The sequence below is a fragment of the Molossus molossus genome, unplaced genomic scaffold (assembly GCF_014108415.1).
Source record: "Molossus molossus isolate mMolMol1 unplaced genomic scaffold, mMolMol1.p scaffold_m16_p_21, whole genome shotgun sequence".
NCBI lineage: Eukaryota > Metazoa > Chordata > Mammalia > Chiroptera > Molossidae > Molossus > Molossus molossus.
The window spans coordinates 46,942,446-46,957,438 of NW_023425357.1; the positions used below are offsets into that span (position 1 = coordinate 46,942,446).

Here is a 14,993-nt window from a genome sequence, read left to right on the forward strand (position 1 = left end):
CAGCCCTGCGGCCGGCTTATTGGGCCAGCGCGCGGAGAGACAGGGGTCTGCAGCAAATCACGAACTAATTGATTAAGGCGAGCGGGTTTGAATAGCGCTGGCCCGGTGCCAATCGCCTTTCAAAGAGCCCTTCTATGATTAATCGCAATGCATTATTGATAATCATAATTATAGCAGGACACATGCGCGCTGCGCCCGGGGCCGGGGAGCCGGGGAGGGGGCGGGCGGGCCGGCGGGCGGGGGGAGCCGCCGCCGCCGCCGCGGCTCGATTTCCGTAATTTTGAGAAGATTTTTTTTTAGTAATTTTTTATTCTGCCCCAGCTGATGTTTGAGCCAGCATGTCGCGGAGGAAGCAAGCGAAGCCTCAACATTTCCAATCCGACCCCGAAGTGGCCTCGCTCCCCCGGCGAGATGGTGAGTGCTCCGGCCCGCGCCGTGGACACACACACGCGCACACACGCACTCACACTCACGCACACCAGGATCCACGCACACGCGGCGGGCCCCGCGCCCATCGCCCCGCCACCGCCACTGCCGCCGCGGCTCCCTTGCCTGGGCCACTCGGAGCTTCTCTTTTTTTCTTTTTAATTTTCAATTTGCCTTCACTGGGCTTCCCGCCGCCCCGGGGAGAGCAAACACTTCTCCGGCACGGTCTTTCCGGAGTGTTGGGTCCTCCTGGGGGAGGAGAGGGCACGCCGGCCTTGCTCCTCCGTCCCGGCTTTTCCGGGGCGCGGAACCCGGACCCGCGCAGTGGCGGCCGGGGTCCGGAGCTCCGGCGGGGCGCGGGGATGGGCAGAGGCCCTCCGTACCGTTCGTGCGGGGCTCTGTGCTTCCCGCGCGGCGCCCGGGGCCCCCGGCCAGGCCTCCGCCGCCCGGCCCTGCTGCCGGCGGGAAGAAAGTTGACTCCGTGCTCCGCGCTGAACTCCGAGCTGGGGAGCTTCCCGCGCCACCCCTCACACTCCACCTGGGCCTGCGCCACCTAATGGGGTTCCTTTGGGGGTTCAGAGCTGCAAGAAGATGGGGACCCGTGTCGGGGCGCCCGTGCCGGACTCGCTGGGGTCGCGGCCGGGTGAAGAGGGCTCTTTGCTGCCGGTCGCTCCCGAGATAGTGCAGGCGGACAGGGAGAGGGTTCGCCTGCACAAGTTTATTCTCGCGTCTTTTCTCCCAACACATCACTCCCGCCCCAAGAAATCTTTCGATTCGGTGTGTGCCCCCCAAGGATCGTAGTACCCCGTTCTTCCAGGAGACTCAGTGGTTGTTTTCCAGGGCGGGGGGGAGGGCTCTCTAGCCAGAGGACAGTCTCCCTGAAACTGAGGCATTTACCTTCTCCAATGGAGGCGACAGCTGCGGGGTCCCGGAGGGAATGAACAAGTCCAGGACAAAGTTTGAGTAAGGGAGCCACGGCCCAGAGTGAGAAAGATCGGGCAGGTAATTGGGGGTACGGACAGAAGACACCTCGAGTCGCTTCTTGTCCCTGAAGGTGTTTCACTTTAGGGGCCTCCGAGCTCCCAGGCCGCGCGCCGGAGGCTGTGGAGCGGCGCCCGGGCTCAGCTCCCGGCACGTTGTGGACTAGGGGCAGCCCTGGGCGGGCTCCGGGGCTCCGGGTGTCTCAGGATGCTCACGTCCTGGCGGCATTTTGTGGTATGCAGGAGGGAGCTTGACCCCGACAGGGCTCAGAAGCTGCCCTTAGATCGGCACCTCTGCCCACCAAACTCTGGGCCGCCCGGCCCCATGCTCCCGGGTCCTTCCCCAGAGGCCTGCTTCTTAGAGCTGGGGCGCAGGGACCCGCGCGCCGAGAAGCCAGGGGACTCCCGCTCCCTTCACCCCCGCAGGCAGTCGGGAGAGAGAACCCCTGGCGTGGGGACCCCTGAAGAAACTGGGAGCACCGAGACCGATCAAGAAAATTATTTATTATATTTGTCCCTTTACCCCAGTACTTTTTCAAGCGTCAAGTCTTACACAGTTTCTGGGGTTTCTCAGTCCCCCGAGAAGAGTCCCTGAACCCCTTTCCACCCCCGGTGAAGCCGACTCCCCGAGGTAAATCGAGGTGAAATGACCCCAGGCCGCTGCAGCAGCTGCGAACATTTTTTCGGGTTTTCTCAGCTGGTTTCTCTGTCTCAGCCCCGACACTCCTCTTGCGTGAAGTTTCTGGTGAGACCCTCCGCACCGGCACTGCTGCTCAAGTCAACGGCGTGTGCGGGGAACACCTAGCAAACCGGCGGACAAGAAAGAGCGTTTAGGCTTGTTTGTAAATTTGTGCAGGTTTTATACATTTTCCAAAAAAAAATGGCACTCTGGCCTCGCGGAGCAGGGATGCCGGCCTGACCGCCGCCTTTCTCCTGCGCCTTCGGAACCCTGCATTTTTAATAGTTAGGGCTCCCATGAAGCGATGGCGGAAAGGGCTTCACCGCCTCTTCCCATTATTATTTATTAGGACTTTTGTTTAGTTTATTTGAGCTTTGAGGTAAGCTAAGGAACTGAATCAAGTTTCCTTTCTTATTTCTCTTTCTTTTTCTTCCTTCCTTCCTTTCTCTTTCTTTTTTTTCCCCCTCTTCCCAAAAGCTGGTTCATTGTCCTGAGAAGCAGTAAACTGAGGGGCCCGGTAGGAAACATTCCCCCCCTCCCAGTCCCTTTCTCACCTCTCCCCACCCCCTCTTTTTCTTGGGTAGTAAATGGTTTTAGGTTATGACTGTTTTCACATGGTTGAACAATAAGTTTGGGAGAAGCTGCCCAGAGGGTAGATTTTGTAATAGGGTTACAGGATTTAGTATGTGGTAATAATATTAGTACACAACTAATCCTCCTCAAGGTCTGACTTACAGGAGGGCCTTACACACTCCAGCTCTTTTTATTTGGGAACAGTGGTGAGATAAATGGAACGGAGAGTTTGTGACATATTTGAAAGTTACCTGTAAAAAGTCCCCACCTTCCCTGCAGTGGATTTGGCCACCTCGGTTTTTATCCGCACACACAACATGCGCTCCAAGCAGTGGTGGTTTTTCTGGGTAGGGGTTCTAGTTTTTCACATACATACAAGGCTGTTACATTTTCAGAAGACAAACCCTTACTCAAATAACGTGGTTCCTTTTTCTTCTACCTTGAAATGGTCTTAAACTGTGGCAAATGAAATATGGAACATACCAAGCTCAAGCTACTCTGTGCTCTGGCCATACGCTGGTGCCTCAGACTGGATGACTTCTGCCCAGAGTGGAACCCAGAAAAGTTGGTGGAGCCCACTTACAGTAACAAGCAATTCCCCGGGCTGTGGGCAGCCAGGGCTGCTGCTGTGTGTGCCACGCGTGTGTGTGTTTGCGTGTGCGCGCGTACAAAGAAACCCCAAGCCATGCTGGACAGCCGCACCGATAACTTCATTGGAACAAGTTCAAGAAAACAAGATTATTTGGTCAGTCTTACAGTGTTCACATTTTAATTCTACTTTAGTGAGGCTGAAATACCAGAAACACCCTGAGATAAACCTGGGAATTTTTCTGTTTCTTATGAAACCAAGATTATGGCAAATATGACTTGCCTCTTAAGTGATATTCAACAAGTCTTAAATTACTTGTAGAAAGACAACCAACTGCATTGGAAAAAGTGTTTACCGAGATACATAGGTCTGAGGAAAGGGAATATTCGAATCTAAGGATTTTGTGTGTGGGTTCTCACTAGAAATTTAGATGTCGTGTGTGTTGGGTTATTCTTCCTTGGGTGGTGTTTTTAAGATTCCTGTTACTATGTGGATGGGCCATTCACTCGCCATTCATTTATTAAGAAAGAATTTTGGTGCTTAGTTTTGGGGGCGTTTTTTTGCATGTGTTTTCTTTTTCAAGGAAAAGATAACATTGGGAGAAAGATAAAACCATGATAAACTGCAGATAAAACATTGACTGTCATGTAAAGTATCATAAAAATTCCACTTATTTATATTCATAATGAAATTCTATTATTTACCAAAGTAATTTCCTCACCGTGAGCAGCTTAATGGTTACACATTGATTTCTGGGCCCAAAAGATTAGAAAGAACTATAATGAATTGGTGTGGGTTTTTTTTGGGGGGGGGGTTGTTTGTTTGTTTTTTGAAAAACCGACACCTGCGAGATAAGGCAGTTGCAAAGAATTTATATGTAATCAGGCCTTTTTTTAAGTTTGGGGCACAATGGGAGATTCTGGATGAGAAAATGCAAACAGTTTGGGGAGATTTGCTTCTGGGGGGCCTGCAGAGACTCCCTAAAATTTTAAAGACAACCACACCCGCAAAGGAGAGTGTGTGTGAAAGCAAATTTGTGATACTGAATGTTTGGGGCTTTATTTTATATCAAGTTCCTCTTATAGTTTATAGGCCAGTTTATAGGTCATTCTTGGGGGAACTTGACTTCATTTCTTTCTGTGTTTGCAGGTACACGGTTGTCTCTATCAACAGTCCTCTGAAGGGCAGAAACCTACGGTGGTGGGGAGGGTGTTTGTTTGTTTTGTTTCTTAATGTGGAAATCTTCCTGGGAACCTGGGGAAGAAATTGGTAGAAGTTTTTTGAAATTGGTAGAAGCCAAGCTCTCTGTGGTAACCAGAACCAAATTCTTCCTGCAGTGCTAATTTGTTTTTTCTAAGCCATGTCCTGATGTAGCTAGCCATGTTTTCTGAAATATTCTTAGATTACCCAAACTGGAGTGATTTGGTGGAGGAGATGGTAAATTATCCTAAACACCAGTACCCCTCCCCCACAAAAGAACAAAGTCTGTGGGCTTTTAGAAAACCTAGATGTGTCAGGCTGTTTTAACCTTTGCTAGCCCCCTCCCATGCAAAGGTGACGAGGTCCAGATCATAATATGTCCTTCAGTATCTTCCCAGTGACCCCCAAATTGAGCCTCGCTAGTCACTTAGCAGGAAGTTAGTCGTTTATTTTCGTTTCACCTTATCAGCTTGGCTTCTTTTCCTAACCTTATTCCCCATCACCCTCAGATGCCAGACCCCCAGAGGGGAAGATTGACAGGTAGTTCCCATAGCTCAGTTTTACCCTCAAACAACAGGGATTTAGTTTCTTGTGCCTTTGCCAATGTTTACGTAGTCCAAGTTTAGATCTCGCCTTAAGGAGTCTCTCTTTTACGCGTCACTGGGATAGCAAAGCCACAAAGAAGTTTTTGAACAAACCCTTGCATGTGGAACCCCATCTAGTGTTCAGTTTGCTTCATCCAAAGGGAAGACATTTTTCCCTTTTCATCCCTTGTGTATATTAGGTGGGCTTGAATTCCTGTTTTAAAAGTGGCGTCTTGTTGTTTCTTTTCCCCAAAGATTTCACTTGTATTTTCCACGCGAGAAGGCAGTGGTTCGGTCAGAACACGGAGGAAACTTGGAAAGTGTCAGGAAATTTGTCATTTGGTTGCATATCACATAGAGGAAACTGAAGAGGGACCAAAAATATACACAGCATATGTGGTCGTGTTTAAAATTTCTTGGGAATTGTAAGCTGGACACTCAGGTTCAGGCTTTTCCCGGGACTGTGCCAAAAATAAACAAAAAATAATAATAATAGAAAAAAAAAAGATCAATCAGTCAAAAATGTTTGTGAAGCCTTTCTCCATTGGCCCACGAAAAAGGAAGAGCCTGTTAAAATTACAGGCTCCAAAATCACAGTCACGAGAAGTTCTTTTCAAACTGTGAATGTGATCTTAGGGCGAGGGGAAGTGGAGGGGGGCTCTTTCTGAGGGGTCCAGAAAGGAAAACCAAATGTGGAGTGTTGTTTTGTTTTGGTTGGCTTTTTTTCCCCCCTGGCTGGCTAAACCTTTCTGTGTGGGGCACAGTTTTATTTTTGTTTTCTCAGTAGACAGATATTCTGGAACACTTCAATTTCTGCCTCCTATACTGCAATGTTTGGTTCAGATGCTGAAAAAACTGACTCATTTGAATTGGGCATCAAGTACCTAAATAGTATAACAAGAACTAAAACATTTGGGAGTTTAGTATAAATTGGATGAAGCTGTAATATCATCTCCCCCTCACACTCCTCCAAAAAACCCAGAAAATTCTAAATATCTTTTTGTGTGTCCATACTTTTAAAAAACCACTACTTCTTAAATCTTCTTATCTGACCAGGATTACAAAATTACATTAATTTGCATGCAAATTCCACAGAAAAGGAACTGGCATGTTATTTTCACCATAGCACAAGGAATAAGGCAACTGTATTTACTATAATGGGGTCACCAGTTGCAACCCTGTGTAACAGATTATTCAGAGAGATACAAGGTAGCAGACAGTCAGAAAAATGAATTAGAACATGTTAGTTTGTGTGTGTGTGTGTGTGTGTGTGTGTATTTTATTGCGGCTTAAAATATTCCCTTTAGTAGTTAAAGATTCAAACTAGTCCTCATGTTTTATCTTTTTTTTTAAAGCTGTTTCATTGGAATTCTGTTCAGAATGCAGATAGATTGAAAGTTAAGAACTATTACAATGTAGCGACACCTGCTTTTGAAATAAATCAAAATAGATACCAGGAATTTTTTTTTTCAGTGTTCACAAACATCAGAAAATTAAATTAGTTGACTCCACAGTGAGATCAGATGTCAGCTTATTAAAATGTTGTGAAAATCTAAGCTAAAGTATGGGCAGCTCCTGAACAGCCTCTTCCTTGGAGGAGCAAGCAGGCCTTTATTCTAAGCATCGATGTTTCCGTCCAGTTAGCACTATCCTAGATAGAAAAACGTTCAGATTGAAAACTTCACATTCTCGAGTGAGTCTCGAAGCCACACAAATGTAGAACTCGAGCACAGGAAAGTAAGTAATAATCAGCTAAATCCTGTAAAGTAACCTTTTTTTTATTTTCTCTCTATATTATGAGAATATCAGATGTTTGCAAGTTACAAAGAATTAAAATGCCCTTTAATCGTGAGCACAGATGTGCTAAATATTTGAAGCAACTACATTGTAATGTGTACAATTGATGAAGTCAGTTTTCTGATTTCCCTTGCTAGTTATTTAGTTCTGAATCTGTCATTATTTGTCTAAGCCCAGCTGACCAAGCAAAACTGTGTTTTAAAGTGGCTTTATGTTTTGATAAATGTGAGCTGGTTGAAAAGTATTTTCCACTGAATGCAGAGCTTAATAGAACATGCTGACATAATAGTTTTAATGCATTTTGTTGAAAATGTGTGAACAAACAGAATAGCTTTTGTTCCTTCATAATTGGCTGTAAAAGTAGATGGAAACATAACCATTACATATGGAAATGTGCAAAGAGAAAGAAATAACATTTCTGTTGAATATATTAGGAATTGCTTTTCCTCGTTTAAAATAAGCATCCGAAATGGATGCATCATTTAAAATTGGTTGTCAAAATACGAAGCTTTAAACAGAATTTTTGTCACATTATTTTTGTCCCAAGTGAAGCAACATAACTTTAGCAAATTTCGTTTAATATTTTGTTTATATTATTTTAAGGCAGGGAGAGAGACAGAAACTGCTTCAAACAGCACCTCGGATGTGCACAGGAATCCTGTGCCAATTAGAATGATTAGACATTAAATTAAAACAGAACTATTATTGGTATTCTCTGCTACCACTAAGATTTGTTTGGTATTGTTAATGCATTTTGCATCCTACCCTCATGGAGATTAAAAGATGGGTATTAGGAAAGCAAGCTTGTTAAGTACAACTTAGCTACTCAAATAACACTCGCAGTGAATAAAGTGTGCATACATTTGGTATACTTGACCAGGGCTTCTAATCAACTTCGCATCACTTAAGGCAAATAGACTTGAGGAATTTTCAGAAGTTAGTATTTAGGTATTAATTATATTTTCCGGAATGCCAAGCAATTCAAGCCTTTTTTATTTATTTATTTTTAATTTTTTTGATGCTCACTACAAAAAGGCAAACGGTTGGCTCTTTTGATTTGACTCTAAGTTTAGCAAAAAAGCAACATTTTGATTTTGCATTTATTCAGATTCACCATTAGGTCTGCCCCCCCTCACCCCCCTCCCCCCCCCCCCCCGCAAGTTTTCTGGGAGATTCAATTTGGAAGTCATGGAAACTAACTATTATCTGACTCAGTTCTGCAGAAAAGCATGCAGGGAGGTAATCCTTGAATTAAACAGTTTTTTTTTTTTTCACAGCCTTCGGAGATGACCACACACCATTCGTACAACAGAAGTTGGTGTTCCCCATGCTGGGAAACAATGGGACGCCAGCCTGTCTTTGAATAGGATGTGAGCTTGGAGTTGGAGATTTTTATGTTGAATTTACAAATGGATCTTAGTGAGAAGAAATCTGAGCAACCAGTGGAAACAAACATGAAATAAAGGGATTTTTTATAATGAAAGGTCCAGGACAATCTGTTAAACAATTGGTAACAGTTAAGAGCAAACTGTTTTTAAAGGCATTCAGACAAGGAGAAAGGCAAAGCATTTCCAAACTCTAAACCAAGAATGATTTCTTCACTTCCCCTTAACTGCACATCTTTCTTTAAGCTGATGTTTAATCAGAAATGTACATCTCATGCCAGCTTTATAGATAGAAAGAGCACTTTTGATGAAATATTTAGAGGCGTAATGTTGCCATTTAGAGCCTTGTGATATATATTCCTTGATTAGTGGAGTAGTAGCCAGGGTTGCATTCTTTAATTTTAAAAATAAACATGCCACAGGGTGATATATAGATGCCAGGCGGGCCTTGTAATGGGCTATGATTATTGTGCTTCTCTTTGTTGTGTGTGTGTGTGTGTGTGTGTGTGTGTGTTGCTTTTTCTTTTGTATTCAACTGAGTCTTGAGAATCCGTGTGGAGGATTTGTTAATGATGTCACTGAAGTGTGTTTGTCACAGATCTGACTTAGCTCGGGTTCTAGGTAGGGGCGGGAGGTGATTTCCAAGTTGTCAGTCTTCAGCTTGGTGATACGCATTTTCTTCCCCCCTTGTCAACAACTGATTGGAACCTGAATGACTGCAAATTAGTTTAGTGACAGAACAAACTGTCACAGATATCTTTGAATCGGTTGAAAATGAATAAGGTTGACAGAAACTCGGGGGCCTAATGAGTCCTCAGAATGGTTGCTGGACCCTCTCTGGATGAGGAGACAATAAGGTGAATAAAGTATTGGAAATCAATATTTAGCTATGGAATTTCATTATGCACCCATATCTTCAGTTCATAGTATTTTATGTTTTGATGGGTTATCTGAAGGCCATGGCTCTGAGATATCAGATGGATAGGAATTCCTCCAACATCCTTAAAATGTAATTATGAACATCCTTAGGTGATATTGACTGGTTTCCCGGGGCGACGGTTTTGAGTTTCACAGGTAGAAAGCAATGGATCAACCTCTGTCTTGCTTGTGAAGTCCGAGGTGACTGTGTCCTGGTGTCTGACCTAACGCCGCACCTTTTCATGTTCGCAGGAAACACAGAGAAGGGACAACCCAGTCGCACCACTAAGAGCAAGGATGCCCATGTCTGTGGCCGGTGCTGTGCCGAGTTCTTTGAGTTGTCAGATCTCCTGCTCCACAAGAAGAACTGTACTAAAAATCAATTAGTTTTAATCATCAATGAAAGCCCAGCCTCCCCACCCGAAACCTTCTCCCCCAGCCCCCCTCCGGAGAACCCCGATGAACAAATGAATGACACGGTTGACAAGACAGATCGAGGAGACTGCGGCGAGCTTCCCGAACACCACGGGCTTGACAGGGGCGAGTCCATGGAGGTGGAGGCCCCGGGGGCCACCAAGGGCAGCGGCGGCACCCTGAGTGGCAGCCAGGCCGCCGCCACCCCCAGCTGCACGGGCGGCCCCTCCACAGGTACCTCATCGCTCACAACCTCTCTACCTCAGCTCGGGGACCTGACGACACTGGGCAACTTCTCCGTGATCAACAGCAACGTGATCATCGAGAACCTGCAGAGCACCAAGGTGGCGGTGGCCCAGTTCTCCCAGGAGGCGCGGGGCGGCGGGGCGGCGGGGGGCAAGCTGGCCGTGCCCGCCCTCATGGAGCAGCTCCTGGCCCTGCAGCAGCAGCAGATCCACCAGCTGCAACTGATCGAGCAGATTCGTCACCAAATATTGCTGTTGGCCTCTCAGAGCGCAGACTTGCCAGCATCTTCTAGTCCTTCTCAAGGGACTTCACGAACATCTGCCAACCCCTTGTCCACACTGAGTTCCCATTTGTCTCAGCAGCTGGCAGCCGCCGCAGGATTAGCACAGAGCCTGGCCAGCCAGTCTGCCAGCATCGGCGGCGGGAAGCAGCTCCCCCCGGTCCAGCTACCTCAGGGCAGCGCTGGCAGCACCGCCGCCCCGCCCAGCAGCGGCTCCTCTCCCCACGGCAGCATCTTGGCCACCGCAGTCACCACCCCATCCTCGGAGAAGGCGGCCCCGAGCGCCGGCGCCTCCCACGCCAGCAGCCCGGGGGTCTCGGCATCGTCCTCACCAGCTTTCGCAATAAGCAGCTTACTGAGTCCTGCGTCTAACCCACTTCTACCTCAGCCGGCCCCTGCTAGCGCGGTGTTCCCCGGCCCTCTGCCTAACATCGGAACCACCGCGGAGGACTTAAACTCCTTGTCTGCCTTGGCCCAGCAAAGGAAAAGCAAGCCACCAAATGTCACTGCCTTCGAGGCGAAGAGCGCCTCGGACGAGGCGTTCTTCAAACACAAGTGCAGGTTCTGCGCGAAGGTCTTCGGGAGCGACAGTGCCTTGCAGATCCACCTGCGCTCCCACACCGGGGAGAGGCCCTTCAAGTGCAACATCTGCGGGAACAGGTTCTCCACCAAGGGCAACCTCAAAGTCCACTTCCAGCGCCACAAAGAGAAGTACCCTCACATCCAGATGAACCCCTACCCGGTGCCCGAGCATCTGGACAACATCCCCACCAGTACCGGCATCCCCTACGGCATGTCTATCCCCCCCGAAAAGCCAGTCACCAGCTGGCTGGACACCAAACCGGTCCTGCCCACTCTCACCACCTCGGTCGGCCTGCCGCTGCCCCCCACCCTCCCGAGCCTCACGCCCTTCATCAAGACCGAAGAGCCAGCCCCCATCCCCATCAGCCTTTCCACCGCCAGCCCCCCGGGCTCTGTCAAGAGTGACTCTGGGGCCCCCGAGCCCATCGCAAGAAACCCGGGTGGGCTCCCAGAGGATGCCGAGGGGTCCGCGGTGCCACCCACTGGTGGCAGAAGTGAAGAGAGCCTGGTGGCTGCCGGTCCCGCCCCGGCCGCGGGCAGCAGCGCCCTGAGCTCCCCGGCCACGGACTGTGGCCCGGCCAGTGCCACCGCCTTCACCAACCCTTTGCTGCCGCTCATGTCCGAGCAGTTCAAAGCGAAGTTTCCCTTCGGGGGCCTGTTGGACTCGGCTCAGGCGTCAGAGACGTCCAAGCTTCAGCAGCTGGTAGAGAACATTGACAAGAAGGCCGCCGACCCCAACGAGTGCATCATCTGCCACCGGGTCCTCAGCTGCCAGAGCGCCCTGAAGATGCACTACCGCACACACACGGGGGAGCGGCCCTTCAAGTGTAAGACCTGCGGCCGGGCCTTCACCACGAAGGGCAACCTGAAGACCCACTACAGCGTGCACCGCGCCATGCCCCCACTGCGCGTGCAGCACTCCTGCCCCATCTGCCAGAAGAAGTTCACCAACGCCGTGGTCCTGCAGCAGCACATCCGCATGCACATGGGCGGCCAGATCCCCAACACGCCGCTGCCCGACGGCTACCCGGAGTCCATGGAGTCGGACACGGGCTCCTTCGACGAGAAGAATTTCGATGACCTAGACAACTTCTCCGACGAGAACATGGAAGACTGTCCTGAGGGCAGCATCCCCGACACGCCCAGGTCCGCGGACGCGTCCCAGGACAGCCTGTCCTCTTCGCCGCTGCCCCTAGAGGTGTCCAGCATCGCTGCTTTGGAGAATCAGATGAAGATGATCAGCGCTGGCCTGGCAGAGCAGCTGCAGGCCAGCCTGAAGTCGGTGGAGAACGGGTCCGTCGAGGGGGACGTCCTGACCAACGACTCGTCCTCGGTGGGCGGTGACATGGAGAGCCAGAGTGCTGGCAGCCCGGCCGTCTCAGAGTCCACCTCCTCCATGCAGGCTCTGTCCCCGTCCAACAGCACCCAGGAATTCCACAAGTCCCCCAGCGTGGAGGAGAAGCCACAGAGGGTGGTCCCGGGCGAGTTTGCCAACGGTCTGTCTCCCACCCCGGTGAACGGTGGGGCTTTGGATTTGACGTCCGGCCACACAGAGAAGATCATCAAAGAAGATTCTTTGGGGATCCTCTTCCCTTTCAGAGACCGGGGTAAATTTAAAAACACTGCTTGTGACATTTGTGGCAAAACATTTGCTTGTCAGAGTGCCTTGGACATTCACTACAGAAGTCATACCAAAGAGAGACCGTTTATTTGCACAGTCTGCAGCCGTGGCTTTTCCACAAAGGGCAACTTGAAGCAGCACATGTTGACACATCAGATGCGGGACCTCCCGTCCCAGCTCTTCGAGCCCAGTTCCAACCTCGGCCCCAATCAGAACTCGGCGGCGACTCCCGCCAACTCCTTGTCATCTCTCATCAAAACAGAGGTCAACGGCTTCGTGCATGTCACTCCTCAGGACAGTAAGGACACCTCCACCGGCCACATTCCTCCTGGGCCTCTGTCGGCGTCCGCCACGTCCCCGGTGCTGCTGCCGGCTCTGCCCAGGAGAACCCCCAAACAGCACTACTGCAACACCTGCGGCAAAACCTTCTCCTCCTCCAGTGCCCTGCAGATCCACGAGCGGACGCACACTGGAGAGAAGCCCTTTGCTTGCACCATCTGCGGACGAGCTTTCACGACAAAAGGCAATCTTAAGGTACCTGGCCCGTCTGTACCTCCCCAGCCACCCATCAGCCCTCTCTCTGGTGGCCCTTCAGTGTCTGTAATGCATGGTCCCAGAGTCAGCAGCCCAGAGACCCCGGGAGACCGTGCTCTCCGGGGAACCCCCTGCACTTGGCAGACTGGTGAATCCACGCCTGTGTGGGTTGTGCTCATGGCAGGGACTTGACCAGGCTGCAGCTGGCTGAAGGTCAGCGTGCATCGAGTGATTTGGTACCTAAGTGAAACAGCGGCCTGTGTCTGTTGCCTTGCTAAGTGCACCAAATGAATTGCTTCACCTTCCAGGGAAGACAGCCCGGCGTTGCCATGGGTATTGAATAAAGCCTCCATGTGGCCTGTGTGCTGCCCGGATCACTTAATAATTACAGCTCTCCCCGGCCTCTGCATCTCCTTCCATAACTATGCAGGCCAGCGTGGTTTGTTTTTCTAAAAACAAGAACGTCACTCCTCTGCTAATGGGTATTATGATAATTGATCAGACAACACTTCCTACTGATATGTGTTGGAAATAAAGCAAATATGCTTAAGTTCTAGAGCAACAGTTGAGCGCTCTTACTGTGTACATTTTTCTGTTGACAGAGCATTTCTCTAGAGATTGCTGCCAGTAATGCAGATGAATAATCGCTGGCTTTCTGTCCGTATGCGGGCCCTCGGACGGGCAGTCGGCAAGGGGCACTTTCTTCCTAGCCGAAAGGGGCGTTTACAGGGTACAGGGTGTCAGATGCAATCCTTACTATTGCAGTGAGAGCGGACACAGCGATTTAACCCTGAGAGGCGCTATCTGTGACCGTCAGGCTCACCTGAGGCCATTATACGCTAAATGGGGTAATAAAAACAGGAGTAAATAAGACAGCCGAGGCTGCAGGGAGCAAACAGGTTATGGCCAGTCTTCCGAGTGGACGGCCCGTTACTGTTTCCACTGTCTGGCACGTAATGAGAATAGACATTCAGGCCACTTGCGTTGCTGAGTGTTGTTGGGGTATGAGCTGAAACATTCAACTATTAAGCCTCTCCCTTCCTCTCTCCTCCCCGCCCCCCCAGGTACACATGGGGACCCACATGTGGAACAGCACCCCCGCGCGGCGGGGCCGGCGGCTCTCCGTAGACGGCCCCATGACATTTCTAGGAGGCAATCCCGTCAAGTTCCCAGAAATGTTCCAGAAGGATTTGGCGGCCAGGTCAGGAAGCGGGGATCCTTCCAGTTTCTGGAATCAGTACGCTGCGGCGCTCTCCAACGGGCTGGCCATGAAGGCCAACGAGATCTCTGTCATTCAGAACGGTGGCATCCCTCCCATCCCCGGGAGCCTGGGCAGCGGGAGCAGCTCCCCCGTCGGGGGGCTCACGGGCAATCTGGAGAAGCTCCCGAACTCGGAGCCGAGCGCGCCCCTGGCCGGGCTGGAGAAAATGGCCAGCAGCGAGAACACCACCAGCTTCCGTTTCACCCGCTTCGTGGAGGACAGCAAGGAGGTCGTCACCAGTTAAGGCAGCTCTGGCTGGAGACCCAGCATTCTGTTCAGCTGGAGGCTCACAGGTGTCTCCTCCCCCTCGCCTCGTCCCTCCTGCTTTCCCCGGATCGCTGAACTACCACATCCTGAAGACTTTCTTTTGTACTTGGTTCGACTTCTAGAGTTCTAAGAAAGCTTATTTATTAGTGATATAACCTTGCTTTGCAAACCGAATGCAAGCGTTAACTTTGGTCTTCTGTATTTGGGACTAAATACTAATTGACTAGAGTGCTGTAAACTTGCTGTAACATTTATGGCGATTGCAAGTTGCCCTGCTAGGCGGTCTTAATCTGGCATTAACTTATTTTCTATATCCAGTTTAATATGAATCTGGTGTTGATGCAATGCCTCCGTGATGCATTAGATCTCTAATAAAGTCTGTATATAAATGTACACTTCGATCCTGCTGGAACCTTTTCTCAGCAAACACAATGGCTAATCTTCCGAAACAGAATTAAGGAAAGGACTAAAAAGTATAGACTGAACAGTGTGGTTCTTTGAAAGGTTTGGGTTTTTTTGTTTTTTGTTTTCTTGGTTTTTTTTTTTTTTTTTTTGGTTTTTTTTGTTTGGTTCTGTTTTTGTTGTTTTTTTAATTTTTGTTCTAAAATTCAACCTGCTTTTTTGGTAGATTTAACCATTTCCGTTCTGAACTGCTAT

The 14,993-nt window shown here is 49.5% G+C and overlaps 1 protein-coding gene across 1 annotated transcript; it reads left to right on the forward strand.

Annotated features, from left to right (window-relative positions):
* The first annotated feature begins 338 nt into the window (after positions 1-338).
* SALL1 (spalt like transcription factor 1) lies at positions 339-14,712 on the forward strand. Its single transcript, XM_036275360.1, has 3 exons — positions 339-414; positions 9,384-12,808; positions 13,873-14,712. The coding sequence occupies exons 1-3, from the start codon at positions 339-341 to the stop codon at positions 14,311-14,313; spliced, it is 3,942 nt and encodes a 1,313-aa protein (XP_036131253.1). The 3' UTR covers positions 14,314-14,712.
* The last annotated feature ends 281 nt before the right edge of the window (positions 14,713-14,993 follow it).